Source organism: Platalea leucorodia, assembly GCF_965183815.1.
Source record: "Platalea leucorodia genome assembly, chromosome: 9".
NCBI lineage: Eukaryota > Metazoa > Chordata > Aves > Pelecaniformes > Threskiornithidae > Platalea > Platalea leucorodia.
Genome location: NC_138831.1, coordinates 28,774,552 through 28,799,457, shown reverse-complemented (window position 1 = coordinate 28,799,457; position 24,906 = coordinate 28,774,552). Strand labels below are relative to the sequence as shown.

Sequence of the window (24,906 nt, the reverse complement as noted above, 5' to 3'; positions counted from 1 at the left end):
TTTTTGGCATTTTGTTGCTCTTTTTTGTTTTAGCCTTGGTGTTTCGGATCGCTCCCTTCCCTCTCTGTCGTGTTTTTTCCCTGGAGCTGTTAATCAGAAGTGGATGAATGCATGCAATCACCCTGCAAAAAGCCTCTCTGCTAATTGTGGGCGCGGTGATGGCAGCAGCAAACAGAGGAGTGGCCATAACCGCAGGCACTGCTCTGCTGTGTGCGCAGGGCAGAGCTCATCTGCTACCCAGCGGGATGTGCTTTCCAGGAAAAATTACGAGTAAATATTTTTAATTTCTCCAAATAGCAGCTAGAGGAAAGCATGTGGTGGTGTTTTGCAAGTATTGGGAGACACGCACAAGCACACACAAATCTGCATTGCAGGTGTCGTATGAAAGTCCAAAACAATACCTGTAAAATAATAATATCTACTATAATAGTATATGTAATATAATATTAATATAATAATATACACACAAATCTGCATTGCAGGTGTCGTATAGAAGTCCAAAGTATTATATGTCTCTAACATGAGATCTATAATAATATAATAATAATATAATAGCATGTGATGGTATTTTGCAAGTATTGGCAGATTATGTGTGTGTGTATCTATATGCACAAGCACACACAAATCTGCGTTACAGGTGTCATATAGAAGTCCAAAATAATATATATAAAATAATATATACTATAATAATATAGACAAGATAATAATACATATATGCACACAAATCTGCATTGCAGGTGTCATATAGAAGTCCACAATAATATATACATATAATAATATCTATTATAATATAATAATATATAAACGCACCAAAAAATCTGTATTGCAGGTGTCATATAGAAGCCCAAAATAATTAATCAAGTAAAACCTTGCTTCGTTCTCTGGGTTGTGGCTTGGTGTGAAGCTTAGCATCCTCCTTGTAAAAAACATTATTTTATCTTAATTCTCAAGCTTCAGAAGAATGCATGTGATAATACGAGTAAACCTTTTTCGCTATGGAAAAGAACATCCGTGATGGGTACTTAAAATATTTTGGAGACCAGTTAGCAACGGAAATTTGTCCAATATTTTAATTATTGCATCTGTTAATGAAAAGGCGAGGTGTGATATTTATTGCTTGTTCGGTATGAGTGGCCCCCTCGAATAACTGGAGATGCTACTCCAGTACGTAGCTGTATAATTGGGAGTTGAAAAGGATGTCAAAGCTAACTTAAAATTATACATATTAAGTCAGTTTTAAAGGAATTTAAGTGAATCCCCCAAAATAGCAGCTAGTCAATATTAGGATGATTATCTAGAATTCCCAGCGTGGTCCTCGGAGCGGTGCTGTCAGTGTATAGGTTACCCATATACAACCCTGGTTTGGGCAGTGATTTTTGTGTAGCAAGTAGAGCGCAACAAGGCTCATTTCCCCGTGTGCTTTTCTTTTTCTGCAAATTCAAGCAAAGAATAGCCTGCTCCTGCATCCTCTCTTAATTGCCACTGTATGTTTGCTTTAAATCAGAATACTCTATTGCCAGAACTTTTAGATGAGTGTTAAATGGGGAAAAAAAAATGTGGAGAGAGCAAAGACCTTCAAAGACCTTTCCTTGCTTGTGAAGCATGCCTAAAAATTCAACAAGGTAGGTCGTCTGCCATTTAAGTTGCCCAGGCATATGGCCAGTCAGTTCTTAAATCGCCCGTGATTCACTCTTACTCTCTGTTTTGCATCATGTAGCTGCTTAAAATGATAAATAACTCCAGTCCTGTTCCTCCACTTGGGCTGCAAATTGTATAAACGAGGATGCATGTTTAATTTTGCCAGCGATAAGCACAGTGATACTTCCTAAATTGACTTGTGTGCATCTATACAAACTCCTTTTCTTTCTTAATATTCTCAGTATAACAAGTGAGCATCCAAGAGCCCGTAAGCCTGGATGACTTGGGCTGCTTCAGGAGGGATTACAAACGATAATATTGGCATTAATGCTGCAAGATGGGAGCGAAGCTTTCCAAAGTGCTTACACAGCACAACGAAACTTTGCTGAAGCCTTTCGATTCGTGTGCTGCTTTCTACTTTGGGCTGCGAAGGAGAAAACTGTGGTTTCTAGAATTACATCACAATTATAATACTTGTAATAACAGAGATGCAATATAAATAGCCTTATGGCAGAAGGGAAATATATGGGTAATGAATGGGTGCGACCTGCCTGTTGCTGTCTTGGTTTTTCTTTCTGGCTTGTGCAACCCTTCCCTCTCTATAACATCTGGTTTTCATCTGCTACAGGAGAGCCAAATAATTTCAATAAAACTCAGAGAAAACATAATGCTTTAAAAACCCCCGACATACTGATGTTTGCTTGGTTTTCAAGTGGGGTTATTAATTAAATTTATCAGCCTGGGTTATTGACAGAGTGGATGCTGACTTGGATGCTTGAGTAAATGCATCATCTGATGAACAACGCAATTACAGCTTAACGAGGTCGGAGCGCCGCATTTTTCCTTACAAGGGCCTGAAATGATAAATAACGTGAGTTGAGGTTACTCTGAATTTTGGTGCATTCCCCAGCTGACGTCTCAGCAGAGCGCTGAAGCACGGAGGTGATGTTGCTGATCAGAACAGCCTTATTTAAGTGGGATTGGCTGTGTCTGCTCAAGGATTGAGCATACAGCAATATCTGCATCGCGCTAGCCTGCAGCAAAGATGCATTTCCTAAATTGTCGAATACTAGATATATTGATATAAAATAAATATGTAATATACATACGAGATATATTAATAGAAAATAAATACATAACAGATATGAGATACATAAATATGAAATAAATATATAAATATATATAAAAATATGAAATAAAATATATTATTTTCTCTATATCTGCCCCTAAGTCTGATTAAGGTTGTCATTTAGGCTAATTTTAAAGTTTAGAGGTAGCATGAGTCAGTGTCTGCTTAACCTCCATCACATTAGCAGCCCCCATAACCAAGTTTTTAAATTGCACTTTATTGATCGTTGGGCTTTTAAAGAAGTCCATAAGCACTTAGCGAGGGCTTGGCGGCATGCAAATGGAGTATTTGTCTTGCTATGAGCAGTATTGACCTAAGCAATCAGGTACTCGAGGAATATTTAGTAATTTTTTTTTCCATTTAGGCTGCAAAACTCTCGCGGATCATTAGATCGTCTGCTCCTGCCCTCACTTTTTTTTTGTTGCTGTGAAAGTTTCGTTAAGATATAATTATGAGTAAGCAAAATGTTTCTGGTTTTCCATATTAATTACATGTATTCGGCAAGAGAAACGTAGCTGGGAGAAGAAGCTTTTTGAATAACTAGGTCATCTTACCTGCTAGCTTAAGGCGTAAAGGATCTGTGCGAGCAAATATTAAACTCTATAGGAGCCATAAGTTTGCATTTTGACTTTAATAGTTGTAATTTTTAAATTGCTTTATGGTTATTACGTCAAAAGACCTTAAGTGCTAATTTTTCCAAAGAGTTTAATTAAGTTTCTAGCTTGCAATTGGAAATTCAAAAAGTAAAATATCTTTGAACTTACTCTTAAGTAAAAAGTAAAATAGGTTTGAGCTTGCTATTAAGTCTTATACTTTGAGAGAAAACGCTGCATTTCCATTTATTTGACTTGATTCAAACCACATTTGATTTGACTTCACCCCAGATTGCCAGATCCACGCTTCATTTTGCTTAGGAGCAAAGTTTCTTCGGACAAGGATGCGTGACTGGCGTAGGGCGCTTGCAATTGCTGAAAGTGTTTTAAAAAAAATTATGGAGGTATTTTATTTTTTGGTCCAATGCTATTCCTCACCATCGAATCAGCTCAGTTTCATTTTGTGCATCTTGCTGTGGACTGGTGCCAGGGACATGGTTAGGAGGATGAGAAAGGCAAACAGTTCAGTGAGTCGGTACTTAAATATGTTGATAATTCAACGTGGAGATTTTCCTACCTCTTTCTACCTATTACATGAGTCGTCTTTGATGCATTTGTTTTCTAAAGTGGCACTGGAAGAACTGCAAATGTAGTAATAATCCCAAACCCACTTATACCATAGTTTTTTAGGCTGGCTCAGGATCTTGATCTGCTTGGGAATAGCATCCCCTGTGTATTGATGCCATGCGTCCCAGGGAGCAGCAGAGTATAGATGGTAACCTCTTAAAGTAATGTTGATGCTCAGCATTGCTTACATTCAAACTTTGATTTTGGAGCTCCTTAGCACCAATTCCATCCTTTATTCCCCCTTTTTTGTACAGTCCCTGATAACGTGGGGTTTCTTTTCCATGCCTTGTTTCAAATTCCACCTGAGTTTTAATTATTATAGTGACTTTAGACTAGGCAGCTGATGAATTTTTAGTAGCTCCCATCAGCCTGGATGTCATCCAAGGGGAGAGACGGGGAAGAAACAGCAGAAAAAAGGAGAGATGACCAGGGTAATAGCCTTGCGTATCGGATGCTGGAGGCCGGATGACCAAAGGCTTCCTGCTGAAATCCGGCCAGCACGAGGTAGGACAATCGTGCTGCTGTTCTGTTCGGGAGTTATAAACAAGAGGATGAGGCTCAGCAAGAGAAAGAAAGGTTTCTTTCTGTATTTTTCCCTTTTGTCAGTTTTTTAGCTTCCTTTTCCATCCCTCCTCCTCCTCCTGAAGTGCAGGCAGAGCTATTTAGAGAAGAAATGCTGTTTTCACGAATTTTTTAACGTAGTATTTTACTTGCTGATTAAAGTCAATAAAGAAATACATTTAATGCCCTCTCTTTAAAGATGCAAACAAAACCCTCCTTAGATACCACTAATGGTATTTTTGTTTGGGGTTTTATAAAGCTACTTTGAGTGAGTGAGCAGAAGCAGCATCTCCATCTTTCCCATTCAGGATAAATAGATGCACTCCAGCAATTTCTGGAACATCCTGCATGCATCTTTTTATGCAAAAAGGAAATAGAATAATAAGTAGCTAAAAAATATAATAAATTCACATCATCCCAAATGCAAACAGAGTGGCTGGGCTCCTTTCTTTAATCCCCCTTTCAGGATCGCGTATTCTTTATTATTTAAGGGAGATATCTTTTGGCTCTACCCCCATAAAATCTTTCCAAATCGCTCCAGGCAATACGTGCTGAGACATTTGGACTACACTATGACCGCTTGAGTGGTCATCTCCTTGGTGTTGTCAGCAGCTTCAGATTTCGGTGCTGTATAATGAGAATAAACAGATTGCTGTCTGTCGGCGGTAACTTTATAGCTCTATGTATGGCATAAAGGTTTTGGAAGTGGATAATATGTGACGAAGAAAGTGAGGTCTGGATCTAAGATACTCTCCAGTCTTTTTTTCCCTGCGAAGACTGATACCTCCACATACACGCACTCTACTAAGTTTGATTAAAATCATATAAACCATCATCTCTATAGTTCTGCCTTAATTGAAGGGAGATCCAAAACATCAAAACTATGTGTTTTGATGTGTTCTTGTCTTGTATTCTTTATTGAGAACACAAAAATTATGTCTTGGATCAGACATCATGAAGTCATGTTCACCCTCTGGAAGCTCTATATCATGTAAGGGTGGTATGGGTGGTAGCTGGAGAGCTGGGGTTGTGCCTTTGGGCATTACTCTTCTCCCCTCGGTCCTGCAGGGAGGGATGCTCCGTTGGTCCATCCCCGCTCTGGGAGCAAGTGCAGGAGTGCCATCAGCTCCTTTCCTTGCAAATGCTGGTTCTCAGTTAGTTTTTACAAACCAAGTGTAATTAGTAATGACCTGCTCTTTATTCTGACGTGTTGCTGTATGTTAGGTCACCACTCACTTCCAAATAATAGATGAAAATGTGTTTTTATGTAGGTTATAAATTATATGTTGCTGCTCAGCACAGGGAGTGCTTGTTTTTCCCCTTCCTTTTTCACATCCCTGTACTCCTCTGGTTAAAGATCCTTTTCTCCCATTGTGTTCAACTGATGAATCTCTTGCTAAATTCAGAAAAAATACTTTGAATTTGTACTTGAGCTCTGCAGTTTGTCTCAGCCTGGCAGAAAATGTGTACTCAAAAGCTTGTTGGGTTTTCCAGCTATTCCAGTTAGTCTGGTTAAAGATACAAAATTTCTCTATCCATATCCCATCGCAGCTACTATGATACCAGCATCAGGTTGTGATTTTCATTTATTTACTATATATTTAGTTACAGAAGAATTGCCAAAAAGCTTAAACACACTGTAGTGATACTTCAAAGCTTGAAAGAAGAAATGCTGGTCTAAACTTTACTGTTGTAGAGCTCGCAGGTTTCTTACGAGGGGAGTTGTACTCTGTTTAATTACACAGCGATGGAGAGGGAGCATGTCGGCTGAATATCTTCAGAGTGGGGAGCAATCAGAGAGGATTTATCAGGCTGCGTGGTGGCAATTAAACAGAAAAGACATTAGAAAAAATTAGACGTACAGTACCTGTCTACTGGAAACCACCACTTCAGGAAAACAGAAGAGAGAAAATTTAATGAGCGTGTACTCTAACGAAGCATTGCTTATTTGCATGAAATTAATTGGAAAACAAAGTCTGCCGTTACTGTTTGCTCCAGCAAGCAATGCCCCTGTGAATTTTCCAAGTGTATCTTCTGCATTTCTTCTGCTGTCAGCTGCGCAGAGTGTCGTAGCATGAAATACTTGTGCACAGCTCCCAGTGCAGCAGACAGAACATCGCTCATTTATTCTGAGCAGGTCACCGTCTGTCCATCCATCACACACCTTTTTTCTGAATATCTTATAATTTAAATGTAGTACTGCACATACATGTTATTCTAGTGTTTGCTATATTCCTCTAAAAAGCAAGAAGGTTTAAAAAGTTGGTGTTCTCCAAAACATTACATACAAAGACTAAAGATATTGCAAAGTTAAATGCTATTAAATGCCTTTGGAGACTTAATTTGCACTGCAGTTCTGAGGCATCCTCAGCGACATGGCATCCTCCTCCTGCTTCCCTGCTGCGTGGAGCTCTGGGGATCAGCTCATTTGCGCAGTAAAGTGAGCTCACATCTGGGAGGACCCCGGCTTCATTTGCTGTGAAATTTGGAAGACATATTGCAACTGATGGAGGGAGATCCCAGAAGGAGGTTCAATGGCTCTTGGATGCTGCTCTAATAATTGGGACTGCATTCCTTCCTCTGGTTTGCTCCATTTTGGGTCAAATCTCCAACGCAAAGTATGTGGTTTGTGCAGGCTTTTTGCTCCTTGGTGTCTGAGTACTTGAAGTCTTGCAGTGATATTGGATGTATGCAGCCACCGTAAAAATTAATACTTGAAGTGTTGTTAAAAATGCTGCCCGTTAATAAAAGGTACGGCCTCAAGCTACATTTCTTAATATATACATGAAAAAATTGAATAGAATGAAGGTGCTTTTGAGTCCCCACTTCATGATCTCTCTTGCTTGGCCAAGGTGGACGATGAAGAGCTGCTACTCATCTTCACACGTGGAGAAGGAGCAGTGAGGGCTCTGCATCCTCAGCACGCCGGCCAGCGCACCTGTGCTGGTGCACCAAGGCTGGGCTTGGTTTGACTCCTGCCCTTTCCAAAAAGCAGGGCAACACGTTCCCAACATGCCATCCCAACTGCTCAGCATTTTGCAAAGCCGGGCTAGGAAAAGGTGGGAAACAGAAAAATATCTGTGTTGGTGTTCTCTGCTACATGGGAAGATGGAGTACAAAATCTCACCATGTTTCCCTTAATTTTATTAATTCAGGGCTTTCTTTTTTGTTGGATTTAAAAAAAAAAAAAGAAATCCAAAGACTATTCTCAGAAATACCAGCCTTGGCAGTATTGAAGAATACTGTGCAAAGCTAAATAGGTGATTTTGGCAGGGTATGCTTTGAAGTGAAAGCTCATTCTCTGTATGGAGACCTCTTGCATGACAAGCTGAATTAAAACACCATGCCCATCTTGCGCCACGGGGCATCGGCTGTTTTGCGCTCGCGTTGCAGCTGTTCCTTTCTCTGTAGACAGTGGATGGTATGGTGTTGTATTTACCCCCAGCTTAGTAACCTTTTTCAGTTTGTAGAAAATCTCTCCATTACGGCCTCAAAAATACCCACATTTAATACCTTTGGAAAGGTGACAAGCAGTACCTCTTAAATTGTCCTATTTTGCTTTATGTAAGGGCTGAAAATACACGTTTAAGAAGTTGCACCCTCTCCTAAGACAAGTGCCTGTTAGGAATACATTGATTTTTGAGACTTCTCTTTTGCTCCCTAAAAATAATCAGTGCCAGCTGTTGTTTTTCCTGGCACTTATCAAATATTCTGATCACTGATAATACAATTTTTTTTTTCGATGCTACGCATCGGTCCAGTGAGATAATTATTTTTTTCAATGCTATGCATCTGTGTGGCTCCTGCAGGTGTTCTGGTCCCTCCTCAGTACTTAGTAATAAGCATTTTTAAGCTCTGATTTCACTATTTGAACTGTGCTAAAAAGGGGAAAAGACGTTTTTATGGATCGATTACATGTCCAAAGGTGCCCATGGCTACTGAAATGTTGCAAGCACTGGAAAACAACAGCCCGGCGGAGCTGCTGTGGTGTAAGCGAGTAATCTTAACTGTGTACAATGCACAGAAATTTGATGCTGCACCTTAATAGTGCTTGAAATTTTGGAATTGCATCAAGAAGAGTTGCGGATTATTTGTATAATCCTGCAGAAGTGCAGGGAAGGGCTGGATACGTGTATATTCATGTTTAACCTTGTCCTTACTTGTGTGATGTTTTACATGGCAAAAACCAAATGTGGCTTTTATTGTGTTGATTTAATGGCAGAGCTCTGATTTTTTTTTTTTTTTTTTGAGGGAGGGTGTGTATTATTTTTTGTCTGTAACTAGCAAAAAGTAGCTGAGGTCTAACGGGAAGGATAACACAGGCAGAAGCCAAGCTGGGTCTCGTATTACAGTGGTATGCTTTTGTTGCTGCTAACGTGTTTTTGTTTTTCTTCATTAAACGTATTTCTCTTGGGAAAAGCAGGAAAAATATGTGTGTAAAATATACATGAGGGCTCCATGCCTCTGCTAAGAGGTTCCAGATGGGAGGCGTTATGGTAGGGACACTTCCTCCTGTCTTTCGGTTTGTGGCATTGATTTTGGTGACAAACTGCAGGAAAACTTGTGTCAAGCCCAGAACAGTGAATGCTTCAATTTTTTTTTTTTTTTAGCGTTTTTTGGGCTATCCAAGTATGCAGTGGGAAGCTGAAACTTTATTTCTAAACATTTATGGCCCCATGTAGAATCATTATATTAAAAAAGGAAAAAAACCAGGGTTTTGAAGGGACTTTGAGAGGCCTCCTCCAGGGGCTGGAGAGTGTCCAAGGGTTGTACACCAGACCAGATACCTCTCCCTAATTTAGAAACTGATGGTTGGAGAGGAGGGAATGGAAGCTGGTGAAGATGAGACTCTTGCCAATGGGCTATGTTTTGCTTCCATGCCAGGCAGCGGCTCTCAGCTCTGGCTGAGTTTGGCGTTGCGTTGGAGATGCTTCTCTTCAAGAAGACCTCCCCAAACTTTGATGGCTTGTTTCCAGACCTGTCCTCAGGCTGAAGGTCCACAGCTCCACCATGCAAAGCAAACAGCGTTGCACCAAGAGCTGCAGCCCGGGCAAGCCATTGGCAATACCAGCCTGTCATCACCAGCTCTAGCGAGTGCTTCTGACTGCTACTAGAGCTATCAAAAAGTGAGAACAGAGATAGGAGCTTGCGTATGGCAAAACATGTTGTCCTGCAAGGTCGTCCTAAGGGAACGTAGTCTCCTGCATGGATGTTTTTGCATAATGAAATTATGTTTTTTAAAAAAAATGGTACTTGTTTTTGGGATGTCATGTGTTGTACCATTTTGAAGCATCAGTGTTTCCAAGACAATGTGCTTCTGGCCAAAAAGAACTAAACCATGTTACTTTTGGAAGTATGTGAAGCCATGGGCGAGGACTGCCTTTCTACAGCTGTCTGTAATGCTTGATGCACTAAAAAGCTATAGGAGATGCTTTAGAGACAGCGATTTACCCTGTCTTCTGCAGAGCACTGAAACACGTGAATGTTTGTCTGGTTTTGGAAATGGAGAAGTCATATTTTCTTTGACAGTGGCTTCATGGCAGGTGAGACACGAGTGGTCAACAGCTCTGGAGACTCAAAAGCCTCAGCCTCGAGAAAAAGGGCAGTCCTGGTGCTGCATATGTTGTCATCTGCTCAGCTCAAGGGACGTATTATTTGCAATAAGACTTTAAATAAAGGAAATCATCTGTGGTCCTGACACAATGTGGGGTTATTTCTAGCAGTTACAGGGATGTTTTAATTGCAGCATCAGCTGTTCGTGATGCATTGGTGTACTTACTCTAGCTCTGCAAAAATGGATTATGCAAGATGAGGAAATCGTGGTATGACTTGATGCTGTAACATATAATATAACCTATTTGATAGTCACTTTAAATATATATTAAGGGTTTTTTATCTGTCAATATTCTATTAGTGCTGGTTTGTTTCTGCTGTAGTGCTCCTTTATCGTACTTGTATTGCCTACTGGGGGAGTGTAAAGTCTCCCCCTTAAGCCATGACTTGTTTTCAACTGGTCATTTTATTGCTCTGTGACTATTTTGTATCTCTATTGCTATGAAAAAGATAATTCAAAGCACCCATTAAGGAGATTTTTCTCAGTCCTGGCACCTGTCAGACAGTTGCTATCTGCATCTGATGTAGTAAAGTTTGTTCTTTGGCTGCAGAATATAAATGTTGGGAGTTGTTAGAATCGCCTGGGTTGGAGAGACCACTGTAACAACACCGAGTTTCCCAACTTCATTTTGGGATACTTTTGTAAATCTGAAACTGAACCTGGGCTGAAGATTTTTTTCCACCAAAATGTTTGTTGGATGATGTGTGCGAGTTTGCTGGAAAACACGAGTGTTTGGCTGCTCTTCCCAGGGCCATCCACCCTATGCATAAAAAAAATAAATGTATGAGCAGAGGACCAGGGATGTGAGCCAGACTTTAAGGATTTGGCAGCCTCTGCCTCCAGGATCCATCTGTACTGGCGTTTGCCAATGACCGTCTGCCAGCTTAGCCGGCTTTTTTTTCCGGTTACAGCACTTGCATAGGAAAACTGTCCCCGTTTGGGAAGAGGACTTAAGTAGGAAGCTTTGGTTTGGTTTGGGCGTATTATTTTGTTACATCGTGGTTACGTGGTAATTCCTTTTTTTCCAGAGCGTTGCTTAAAAGGAAGAAGCTGAAATGGTCTGATCCTATGCTTAAGTATGAGAAAAGGATGGATATTCTGGCAACGTTGAAGCATTTGCCAGGAAAGCAGAGGATAAATCCTATTTCTTACGTAGCTGATGGACCACCTTCATCAGCAGTGTGTAATGACTTTTATAGTACTTTATCTAGGGTATCTTAGTCTGTAAGTGTATTTAATGGTGCTCTTGATATTTCCATTACATACACTGGCACTTCTTTTATTCAATTAAGTTGACCCCAAAACCTTCTCCAAATCAGTGCTTTCCTATTAAAAGTCATTTTGCCCCATATTTGTATTAGGGAGTGTGAACTTTAAGTGCACAAAGACAAGCGGTCTTAACTGAAACTGTATTTTATGCCCAATTGCTGCAAAAGATTCATTGGTTAATTACTCTGTCCCAGGATGGTGACTTGATTCAGCAGAAGGGGGAATTGCTGCCCTTGAATAGTCTCAGTTTTGCTGTGGCCAGGTCGGTTTAGTGCAAATGTTTTACAATGTTAAGACATTTTTAGTTGGCATAAACTATAACAAAAAAAAATGTTTCATAGTCTGTACCATGAGTAGTATTTTATACTTAAGTTCAATTACAAGAAGGTATGTCTGTTAATATGGTAGAACTCACTTGGCTGCCATTCAGTAATTGTAATTACGAAATGAAATATTTGATATGCTTTATATTGAAGGAATACTGCTGAGTTTAATTCTGCATAGTGAAGGGTGTGCTGTCATCGACAGTGGGATGAAGAGTGTTGTAACCTTCATAAATGCAACAAATGGTACATTTGTTTGGAGCGGGGAGAGCCCTTAAACACGGTTTTACACCTTTGGGCAGTCTTTTCAAGCCTGTCCATATGGACCTGTTCTCCATAAGGTCCATATGGACAGGAGGAAGAGGAAGGGTTTAATCAGCACTTCCCAGGTGTCTTTATCCTTTGGACTTTCCCCATCTGAAGTATTTGCAGGTCACATATTTGAAAGGTTCTTTGATGGGGAATGAAAAGCAAGGAGAGGACAGGGTTGCATCTTTTTGGTTGCTGTGCCAGCTTAAAAAAATGCATTACTAATTTTACGGGATGAAACAGAAAACTACATGGTTTTGAGAAGCTTGTAAGCAAAAAATGATGCTAATAAGAGACACTACAGAAAGTGAACACCACCAAAGAGATGTTCTGCTGTGGTTTGCTATCAAAGACTAGCATGGGATTGGATTTTGTTCTAGGCAACGTGTTGAGACATGACTTTCATGTTTCTGCTCTCTCTGCACCAGAATAGTGAGGAAGATGGCTAGATACTTGAAAACTGAACAATAGTTGAGGTTGGCAGGGACCTCCAGAGGACATCTGGTCCATCCGTGCTTGAAGCAGGTCAAGTGGACTCAGGGTCTTGTCCTAGAGCAGTTGCTGTTTCTTGGCTTGATGGAGCATTGGATTCCCACCATGGATCAAATCACCAGCACCTTTGAACAACTAACTGCTGCAGGGCTTGCAGAGGTTTGAGTGTTTTTAATTTCTTCTTTAACCTGCAACAGACTTGTATTGCAAGGAAGGAAAACACAGATCTAGTATTTTTATTTTGATTTTTTTTCTTTTTTATTTTTTGTTATGGTACAGCAGCAGCTGGAGCTTTGCACATACTTTCTTTTTAAAATACTGAGTTGTTTTATTTCACGCAACCTTCTGTGTGCTGTAGGTATTGCCAACCAGGAGATGTCATGGGGGTTATCAGCTAAATGGGGGGGGCGGTGCATGGAGGAGGAACACCTTGAGACGTGTTGTGAGTCAGTCTAAGTTGTATATAAATCCTGATATGTATGAAAGAATTGAAGATTTTAGATATATACTTGTGTATGTGGTTTTTTCAAACTCCTATTTGCCCTTCAAAGTCTTCTGCTCATGTCAACAGCCAGGAGAAAATTTTATATCTGTTTGTAATAGAAAAAGAAAAATGTCTTTTGTCATTATAGACCTTGTGTTTAAACTGCTCTGTCACCTTTGAGGTTTGAAATGGAAAATTGGGTTTTGGCTCTGCAATGTGCTCCAGTGGCCCATTGAAGAAAAAAGTAATGAAAGAGAAATCTTTTAAAGATTTTAAAAGTCAATGTTTGGCAGTTCAGGGTTGCAGGTCGTTCTCGGTGAGAGCTCTGCTCAAGCGTTGCAACACGAGCACTGTAAATGCTTTGTGGTTTGTGCATTTTACCATAAAAGCATCAATGGTTTCATTAGGCAGCGTGGAACATCTAGCCACAACCAAGAGAATTAAAGAATGAGGTGTCAGCAGTTGAACTCATATTTAATTGCCGTAAACTAGATACTCAGTATTATTGCTTGGCCACGCAGAACAATGCCTTGAAGGATTCGTATAAAAGCTATTTTACTTTGCAAGAATGCAAGTTGTAGCTCATAATTTTTAGCTTTGGTACTTATTTAGGTGCTTATTTAGGTGCTGTGGTCTCTGCTGCATAGAGGTGGCTTTTAGGGCTCCTTACGGAAATGGAAAGTTGGGGGAGGTATCTCAAAGTGGTATAGTTTCAGCAGTGCAATTCAGGTTGATAGGTTTTATCAGGCAGTGAGCTGCAGATTTAAAAGAAGTATTTCCCAGGGCAGAAGCAGTAATGAGAAGGGATTTAGCAAGGCTTTAACTTAAGTAGTCTAGATGTATTTTATGTTCTGGCCATAGTTCAATATATTTCTGTTAAAAAACAATATAACAGAACAAGAAGCTGGGAGCTTGGTTGCAGGTTGAATGAAAACAAGCAAAAATTATCTTTATCATCCAGCTGTTTGTTTCAAGATGCAGAAAGGAATTTGTAACTGCAGAGAATAACTTAAAAAGCCAGTGAATGCCCTGGTCACATAAAAAAGGCATTAAAATTATGAAATTTCAATGTGCTATTTTTTTCTGTGTCTTTTTTTTCTTTTGGAATAAGGATATTTGTGAACTATTAGTTTTTGTCAAGCATAATGTATAGAATATTGGGAAAAATAGCCTTCAAATCTGGAAATAAATTACAGGTGATGTTTAAAACTACCACTCTTTGTGGAAGCATACTCTGGGCTTCCCTAACAGAAGCTATAGGTAAAGCATGTGAATGCACATCTGACACATGCATTGAATCCTCACTGTTACATCATTTGTGTCATGTCCATCTAACTCTGGCCTTGTGTTTATGTTATTTGATGGTAAATAGACTTTTCCTATGCTATCTTCTTTAGTGCAGTCCCTGTGCATTAGGGCTCGGGCTCTTTGGTCATCATATGGACTCTGCACCCCTCTTGTCCTTTATCAGCACCTGTATATGCAAAGATTTTAATTCACAAATATTCTCTTTAGTTGCATAAGTTCAGATGAGCATTTTATTTCCCTGGCTGCTATATTGCTGGCTGACGCTTTGAGTTTCCACCTTGCTTATACAGTTACAAGTCATTCATACTTTATGAATACATTTGATTCATGAATTCCAAAATTCACAGTAAACCAGGGAATACAAGTCTTCCAGCAGTCTCTTGTCTGATATTAACCTATTTCTTGTCCCTACCATAAATGAGCACGACTAAATCTTACTCCCAGTCCCTTCAGTGCCCCACAATGGAATATAACTATTAACCTAACCATTCCATGATGGCATAGCCCGTATTGAGATCTAAGAAGTTGGCTTGCTTTTCTTCTGATATATTTGTGGTACAGCTTTCTAAAAACTTAAATTTACATTTCAAGTAGATGGGAAACCATTTAAAAACTCTTGTCTATTAATACATTTCTCTTTCTATACAGCAAAGATAAAATTATGTATTTATTTTTCCCTCTAAGGGTGGGTGCTAGAGGCTCATTTGAGAAGGGCAGGGCTGGGGACCTTAAATACACCAGCAAAGACACATATTTCCACTAGTGCTTTCACTGCAGAAACTCTTAGTCTATAGGGGAATGCAGCTGTTATTTTATATGGGAATGACATTCAATTAGGATTATCTATAGAGCAGCATCTTATTGTCATTGCCATGTGAGAACAAGTCACTGCAGTGTATTCCTAGATGTTTGGAAAATAACCTTATTTCAGAAAAGACATTAAAATAATCCTTATTCCAGCTGTAATCTGTAATTAATCCAGGTTGCATTAATTTTCAGTCCAAAATTAAGACACGACGGGCCTTCAGGGTCAGGCAAAGAGGAACATGAAATATTTAGCTACGAAACTGTTAATTTTTTTTTTTTTTCCCGTGCCATCCATGATAAGCATCTCTTTGTGCAGGAGGGTTGTAGGAGGCAGGAGGAATGGAGCTGCTCATTTCTCTGCCTTCTCTAAACTGTTGAATCACCAGCGCCGGGTCCAGAGGGATGCTCGGCTCCTACAGAGGGACGTATTGAATTTTGTTTCCTTCGAAATGTTGAGCCCTGGCCAGTAAAAGCTTTGGTCTCCCCGAGAATTTTAGGAATGCTGTTAGAGAGTTTTGTCCGTTGAGCTGCTCAGTAGCTTCGAATCAATGAGTTAGTAAAGGAAAATAATCCGAACAGATGATAATTTGTTTTAGGGAAGTAGTTATAACTCATTTTGTGTTTTCTGAGGCTGAACTATTATATTATGCCCTGGCTGCAGAAGGACATGATGTCCTGTTCAAGTATATATAGATTAGGCATGCATAAATTGAATTAACAGCACTTTTTTTTTATAACCCAGTAGTTCTGTTAAAGAAGCATGGTGAGTAAACCAAACAAAAATGTATTAAGTTGTCTCATGTTAAACATCAGGCGTTTCTTTAGCTACTTGTTGGCCCTTCACCAGCGTGCCTTTGCCATAGAGTCAGCTGTAAGTTATAACAAGACGTGATCCAAAGAGCTTTCTCATTTACATCAGCAATAAAGAAAAATGCATGAAAGAGGGATATTATGGGTTATGATTTCTGTAGGCGTTTGGGTTATAATATATAATGAGGTCTGGCATATTAATCCAGAAAAAAAGCTCATAAAAAAGAGGACTCTCGCAGTTCCTCGCTCCTGTATTTGAAACGTTTTCTCCTGACTCTAAATGTTCCTTGTTACAGAATAGAAAAGATTTATTCCTGGGTAAGGCTCTTCCCAAAGAAATCTGAATAAATAGACCTTATTTCCCTCCATGAGCTATTACTTAAGGTATAAGCACAGGGAACCAAATCAGAAAATCCTTTTAATATTGTTTTTTGCTTAAATTCTTTATTAAATTATATGAAAAGGTGATTAAAATAGGGCTGTCATCCTTTTAGTCTGTTTGAGATTTTGTTCTCAAATGAAGATGATTAATTAGGAGTACAGAAAATTTATCTTATTGCCTTCATGAGATGTCTTAGATTGCAGTCAATCCTATTGCAGAGAAATGCTCATAACGTAATTAATATTATTTAAAACAAGTATATAAATATATGGCGATGCACTACCTTGTGTTGAATATCAGCGTGTTCTGCTTATGAGCTTCTTGCTGTGTCTCTGCTCACTGAAACACCTGGAGGAGGGCAGGTAAATCCTTTGGAAATGTTAACTAGCATCCCATCTTTTAACGCCAAAATGCCTATTTTGAGGGAGAGGGTGCCTGGATTTTCATCACCAGGAGAGTTTTGGGGGCTTCAGTGGTCAGCTGGAGGTGTGGACACCTTCAATGCCCTCCTGAGCGTGGGGTAGAGGAGGGATGCTGGGTGCGGGGAGGATTTTTGGGGGGAATAAGCAGAAAACAAGTGTGAGCAGCCTGAAAAGATGGGAAGCCTCTGTAGGGGAGTGTTCTTTAGCTGTGTGTCTGAAATTATCTCTCAAGTGTAATCTGCTCGCTCAGCAGGTTTCGACTATCCCAGAACTTGTTTTAGTCAACTAAAACGAATTCATATACAACAGCTTGAGTTTAAACAAATCCCTGTATTCAAATGGGGGGGGGGGGGGGGGGGGCGGAAATCACATCATTATTCTGTTAGCAAACCTCCTTTGGTTCTTTAATCATTAGATCTAAGCAGATTGCTAAATAAATCTGCCTGGGAAGATAAAAGTAGATGTGAGAGCAAGCATCACGCAGTTTCTGAAGGTGTCAAATACCTTTTTGCTAAGGTTTCATTTAATTTGGCCTTTTTTTGTGCTTTTAGTTGCAAAGTTAAATCTGAAAAGGTCATTTGAGAAGCTTCAGATTATAGATGTAAAGCCCTTTTAATCTTTCCTAATAAATAGCTGAGTAGGGAATAAATCTATTGGGAGCTCAGAGCTGAGCTCTGGTATTAAGCCTCAGCACAAAACATATTTGTAATTCAATGTCCATACACAAACAACACTTAGAAATTATCTTGCGTATAATTACCTTAAATAAGTTTGGCTTAGAAGAAAAGGTGAATGATTATCAAAACTGGTTTAATAAATGAAACATTAATTGGACCTGAAAGCTTGACAGATTCTATTACCATGGGCCAGGTTGTTATTAAAGTGATTTAGGCACAATTGAAAATACCAGTTTTCAGTGAAGCTGAGCTGCAGTTCTTACAGGTTTCCAATAGCTCTTCTGTTCAGAGATTTCTTTTAAATGGCAATAAATGACTCTCTGTATTAGGTGCCTTGGTAAACTAGGATTTTAATAAAAGCTTTTGATTTTAGAAAAACAACAGCAGCAAATCAAAACATGTCAGACAGTGTCTGAAATGCTGAAAATACTCTGGGTTATGCCGGTGCTATATATGACATTGTCTAACATCTGAGTAGCCTTCAAAGCATTTTTTCCCTTAATTCCATATATAATTAAAAAGCAGCTTCCTCTAGCTCATTCAAATTTAGAGTCTTGTTGGAGCAGTGTACTTTTATAGTTATTTAAATGAATAAAGCACAGCCTTAATATAGACTATAACAACTTCAAATATGAAATCTCTCTTGTACAACTAACACTTTATTTTTAAACAGTGTTTATCTGCCCTTCATGAATACCAAATTGAAAATGAATATGATCCCCAGAAGCTCGTCGTTATTATTTTGTAGACCATGCAACTAACTTTCACCATATCCTTTTTATTAATTATACAATGATAACAAAATCCCCAAAGCCAAGTTGTTAGTGATGTGCATATAAATAAGGCAAAGTGGTGGCTTTTTGAACGTAACAATGGCATCTCTCTTTTCACAGGCTTTTGGAAATGCAAAAACGGCACATAACAACAACTCGAGTCGCTTTGGCAAATTTATTCAAGTGAATTATCAGGAGACGGGCACTGTGCGAGGGTAAGTGGGAATCAGGTCGAAGATGCTGTACGTAGTCTTACCTGCACAAGGAACCTAAATAGACTGTTGTAGGGGTTACATGAAAAAGAAGGTTAATTTTTTTGGCCACTATGTTTCCCAAAATGGAGGGGGGGACGACACTATTTTAGCATATTTAAATCCATTGGTATGACAATGTTGGCATATCTGAGGTGCACATTGAAGTGTGAATACACCTGAGCTGGCTTCAAGCCAGTTGAGCTCTCCTTAATCATTATGTCAACTTTATAATTAAGCTGAAATGGAACTTTTCCTCTTAAGATAGCAGTTAAGGAAAGAAAGGGGAATGTTTTAGCTAGGATGGGTTAGGGAGCTGGAGCATATGATAGGAAGTAGAGGCTGAGCGAGCTGGCTTTGCTCAGCCTCAGGAAGAGAAAGCCAAGGGGGGATTTAATCTCCAGCTGCCTGATCGGTGTTACAGAGGTGATGGAGCCAGACTCTTCTTGATCGCTGTCTGATTCCCCAAATGCTTCTGTCTCTACCCTGAAGTCTCTCTTTAACCCAGCCCTTTACCGGTTAGGGCCTCTTTTTCCCCCAGGCCATTGCAAGGAGACGCTTGTCTCCATAGTGGTTCTCCAGAGTTTATTTCAGCATCTCTTCTGCTCCCCAAAGCTCATGGAGCATACAGCTGTGACTCAGACCTTCCTTCTCCCAGAAGTGCTGCATGGTTGGAAGCCTATGGAAGAAACCTTCTGAGTGGGCTTACCTAAGCCTGGCTTTCTCTTTGGCTTTAGACAATTTACACAGCATCAGGTCATCACAAAATGACTCAAGCTAGCTCTAAATGAGCAGGGCTTCCTTAACTCCGCTTTTTGTTCAGCTTAATTAACTCAGTTGGAAGAGTAGAAGTGGCATTCCAGGGGTTGTATAGTTTCTGCAGCTAGCTAAGAGATCTCTTGCTGGGACTTTGTTGTTAATTTAGAGAATTGCTTTTAATTTTTTTTCTTTTTTATTTTCCAGCAGAACAGTATCACATAAATAGCTTCCATTAATTTTTCAAATGAGCTTGGGTACTCTGTGTACCTTCCTGCTGTTTTTTCATTCTACATCAAATCTGATGTTCTTTTTCTTTTTTTTTTTTTTCCTTTAATTCTGGTGAACAGTCCTCTGAAAAGGATAAGTCTCATTTTTTAATACCTACTGAAATACAGAGTAACAAGAACCCAACAAATGTCTTACCAATGTATTATCTTGGCATGCTGTATCAGGTCTGTGGAAGTGGCCTCTATTTATACTTGGCAGATAGGTGCAAGTAACATTGTATTTGTATGCTCTAATTTATAAAATAACAGGAATTTTGTCTCTTCTTTAATAAAAATGCACTTTCTTGGTCTTTGGTTGCACAGTGTGACATGACTGTGCTTTCCTATAAGCTTGCAGTGCTGCCCCAATGAAAATAAAAAGACATTTAAAAAAACCTGTGAGCTGTTCCTGGGATACAAGACCACAATTTTTTTTCCATAGTCTTACAGATCACAGGTATTTTTATCTTTTTTAAAACTTAGCATAGATTTTAAGCACAACCCGAGTCAATTATCATCCGGTATTCTGCATATTATTTGCTTTGTTAATCTAACTGTAATTTGCAGCCCCAAATCAGAAATTTGTTCTGTTTGGAGGCTGAAAATAGCAGTTGGATATTCGCTTACAAACCCTATGAATATAATGACCCAAAACTTGAAGCGAATTTAAACTTGAGAGATGTAATAGCCAAGAGATTTAGTAGCAGCCAACCCCGCCCCATGAAATGAAGTCTTTGAAGATGTCTTTAAGATTGATGGAGCATGAGCAATGGCTACAATTAAGTGCGTTCCCATAAGGCTTTATGAATTTATTACGTCCTGTTCGATAATAAGCGAGTTCTGGAGGAAGGTCTTTGCAACCTGTTCGGTCCTCATAACATGATCAAAAGCCTCAACATCTGACATGCTCCATAAAATTGCAGAAGAGCCAGATAGGAGACATTTTAATTAAAAGCAAGAGTGCACTGGTACAATGGTAAATCTGTGCAATGGCATGAGGCTGTATCTCAGATACCACGAGTTGGTGCTTTCAAACATGCTGTGCTTGGGTGTTTTGCATATTTGGTATTTGTATATGAAATTCAGTGTCAGCTTTCAGATGATGTTACCTAGGATGCTAAGTACAGACTCTGTAGCATGCTTAAATGAGTATTTTACACAAAATTATACTCTTAGAACTCTTTTTCTTTACTGTTAAAGGTAGATTTGACATAATTGACAACAGTAAAGAAAAAGAAAACATTTGGAGACATCTACTTTTTTATACTTAAATTGGTTTTCCTTTGCACTGTCCTATTACAAGAGGGGACATATGTTCTTCTTGGGACATGTATTCATTATGGCCTTTGCACTAAGCAAGGAGTATTTTACCAAAACAGCATTTTAGCTGCATCTACAAAAATAAAGTTTAAAAAATAAAAATAAAGTTTAAAAAATTTGCCCTGATTTAAATAGTGGTTTGGACCAGATGACCTCTAGAAGACCTTTCCAACCTAAATTATTGCATGAGAGTGATTTGGGGGTGGGGTGGGGGGGGTGGGGATGGTGGGGGGAGGAGTCTATAATAAGAGCAGAAATCACAGGGGAAGGTATGAAATGTCAAGGACGGTGGACATGATCCAGGTTGTCATACAGCAGTGTGCTGAGCTGCTACCCAGGGGTGTGAGTGGGATCTGGGACACTGATACCTTTTTCACTCATCTGTTCACTGAGGCTGCAGTGAATTTATGGCATGGCTTGGAAAGGAAAAATTGGTTTCAGGTTAGAAAGGCGATACAAAAAAAAAAACTGTTGGTGAGGAATATCCATAGACTATTCTCAGCTTCCTCGCAGGGAATAAACAAGAATAAATATTTTTGGTGCGCATCATACAGAGGAATAATACTGCTTTGCTGTCTGTCCTTCTTTACTCCTCCTATCCAGCAAGATCATCCCATTGGGGGTTGGATATGCCATTTCCAGTAGCCGCTCCTATGAGCTGCCGTAAGAGTTGTCACAAAACCTCTGCAGCATGTCCAAATGATTTATTTTATTTTATTTTTTGGTGAAAGGAGGGGAGAATTACTGAGATGCAAGTAATAAATAGGTCTGTCTTCCCCACCTGGAGACTATGGTGGAGAAGCGAGCGTGGAGGCCCCTCCTTGTCCTACCATGCCCAAGATTCATTGGGTTTCCCGATTCATACATGGCTGCTAATGTTGGTGCCATGTCACTGGGTGTCTGTAGCTAGAAAAGCACAGCTACATCATCAAAACTGCCAATTATAACTCTGGTTTCTAAATTCCTATCATTACTGGTTAGTACTGTTTGGAAGAAAAAAACCTGTTGAAGCTTGTTTTAGCTATACAAGCTTGAAAAAAGTACTTAATATGTAAATTAAACATGTTTATTATGGAGGCTCTTAGGATAAAATGTAAACTCCAATAAGGAGCTTTTGCAATTGTTTCTTTTTTTACCATAGCCACAAGTTAACAACCCGAGTTTCTGTTGAGAAGAGGCTCTTCTGGAAGAGGGGATTGTGATTTGGGGACTGATTCTGCAGCTAAATCTGATCTTGCAAACTTTTGCACCCAGGTGTATTTCTTGTTGAAGTAGGATTTCTGCACAAATCCTGGTCTGCAAGCAATTTTATTTTGCTGGCTTTGGATTAAATAGGTATCCAAGATTCTTCGTTGCTGTCAAAATTTCCCCCTGTGCTCTCTACCCATAGGCTAACGCATCTGAGATCATGTTTTTCATATCCTAGTTAGTGTTGGCTTTGTATCAAACCAAAAAACCTCAAAAGCCAAACATAACATTGGGCTTGTTCTGCCTAGGAAGAAATTTATGTAACTAAGTGAAACAAGGCTGAAACTTTTTTTTGCACGTACTAAGACTGAAAAGTCCTGGTAAAGCTGTGTTCATTTAAGTTGAATATTGGGCCAATGAATAACGCTTTTATTTTTCCCTTCCAGAGCTTATGTTGAAAAGTACCTCCTGGAGAAATCACGACTAGTCTATCAGGAGCACAATGAACGGTACATGCCTATATTTTGCTTACAGTGTTGGTTTTGACTTCTATATGTGCCAATAGCGTGGCACAGATAGCTTAAAACCCTGTTTGAGCTGGCACGGGAGGATCGGGGTTTTCATGCTCCTAACCCTGTGCTTCAAAGATAAATGATGCATTTTATATTTTGCTGTTTAGGGAGGAATGTACTACCCAGGGAAAATAAACTCCATTATTTTATTGATAGTCCTTGACTTGTATTCTCTGTTGTCTTTATGATTCATGTCATATGGATTATTATGTACCATTTGTTTTCTTGTGCAAATTGTAAGCTATTTAATATCTAATTTGGTGGTGGTGGGAGGAAATATGGTATTTTAGTTCTGCTTTACAGTTCTTAACACATTGAAACCATCGGAAGGGCCTCTAGAAAAAGCTAAAATGATATAGACAACAAATTTAAGCAAATTGTTCTTTCCTAATTGCAACATATTAATTGTTACATACTCCTCTCTCAGTAGTGATTACTCTGATTTTAAATAAATTTGCTGCTTCTAGTTGTCTTTCAACTCTTGGCACTTCTGTCTGTGTTTCCCTTTTGAGACAGATGTTGTGCGAGAAGTTTTCTCGAATGTTTATGGACTGATCCCAAAGTAAAATACCATATACAGCCTTGACAAATGTACTCTTGGGTGTTGCAAGATGATTAAACTTGGTTCCTCTTGGACAACATCCAACATAAAAGCAAAGTTTTAATTTTAGAAATACTGCTACGCTCTTAGTGTTAATCCATGTTAGAGTTGTCTTGAAGCAAAACAGATGAGTGTCACTTGGGATGTTTTTAGTTATTAGTAATATTCAAGTATTTTGAATATTTGAGTAGCTGTAAAAATTGAAGATTTTTCTGTTCTGTCTTACAGAACTGCAACTGCAAAATCATTACCTTTTTAATGGTAATAAAGTATTAAAAATAATAATACATTCTGCATTGCAAGGAAATACGTTGTTTTGATTCTAGTAAATATGTAGGCATTGCACATGTTTCTGGAGGAAAACATGACAATGTCGGCTAGGAATTGTTTAAGTATATTCTAGAGCAGTGGACGTCCTTGGATGGAAAAGAGGGATCTCATTCTCTGTTACTTAATTTAATCTTTTGCATCAGTGCAAAGTGAGTATGGGCCATTTCTAAACAGTGTTCAGGTCTGAGTTTGGAAGTTGGAAGATCAGATTATGAGGTTTACATGTGCTTCTCTGCTTAATGCTGCTGTTTATTTTGAAGTCTAACATCTTTTTTATTTTTTTTTTTTTTATTTGTCACCAGGAACTACCATGTATTTTATTACCTCCTGGCAGGAGCGAGCGAGGAAGAGAGATCAGCATTTCATCTGAAGCAGCCTGAGGAATATCATTACCTCAACCAGGTGGGAATACTATACAGGAATACAATACATGGTCTTGTCTTTTCTACTGCTGATATTTAATGCTATTAAAGAAAATGTGTGGAGCAGTAAAAATGAGTTGTATTAATGCTCTATAGGCAGCCTTCCATTATTGGAAATAATTCTGCATTGGCAATCTGAACACCTGATAGCATGAAAAAAAATAAACCAGTGTTTTCCATTTTTGTCCCCTACCTGGGACAATACCTGTTAAATATATTGTGTTTTTAATTGTCGAAGGGAGAAACAGTAATAATTTACCTGTTATCTGTGTAAATGTCATTTACTCATTAACATCTGTCTGCTGAGTAGAAGAAAAGAGAAAAATGTGATACCAGTAGGTCTTCAGGATATAACGTCTTGCATGAGGTAGTCCTAATTCTGTAGCTTCATGACTGGCTGTTAGCATGATCCTTTGAATTTAACAATATAATAAGTTTAATATAAATAAAAACACAGCAACCATTGAAAATGTGTGAATTAAAAATGAGTATGGTACTACCAGTGACCAACTAAACTCATACTTCGGAAAATCTGATTTACTTGAGGTATTTAAGATACAGTTGTCCACTGATGCTTGTGAATAGGGACTTTACTGCCTTTTGCTCAAAAAAAAGAAAAAAAGGATTAGGAATATGTGGAAGAGTAGTTAGGTTATACGTTGATTTTAACTAATTGCAATTTTCTTGGAGCTGAAACATGATTAGCAATAAAGCGTGATTTAACCCACAAGCTGGAGAGAAATTTGTACGCGCAGTGCAACCCAAATAGCCTTTAGTCTTTCTAGAAATATAATTTAACTCTGGAATATATCTCAATTACCTGGGGCTTTTTAAAGATCTTTTTAAAGCAGGCTATCAAAGCCAAAATCTATTGTAATATTGACGACTCCCACCCACTCCTAGCAGGATCAGGAAATTCGCGCAAATGAGTAACATATTAAGATCTGAAGGCTTTTTGCTCGCCGTCTTTGTGCCTCAG

The 24,906-nt window shown here is 39.0% G+C and overlaps 1 protein-coding gene across 1 annotated transcript in view; it reads left to right on the top strand.

Annotated features, from left to right (window-relative positions):
• The window catches only part of MYO9A (myosin IXA), a 184,929-nt gene that overhangs the window by 46,430 nt on the left and 113,593 nt on the right, over positions 1-24,906 (top strand). Inside the window, exons 3-5 of the mRNA XM_082322190.1 lie at positions 18,339-18,433; positions 22,449-22,511; positions 23,808-23,907. Coding sequence (XP_082178316.1) covers positions 18,339-18,433; positions 22,449-22,511; positions 23,808-23,907 — 258 coding nt within the window. The remainder of the gene's footprint in view (positions 1-18,338; positions 18,434-22,448; positions 22,512-23,807; positions 23,908-24,906) is intronic.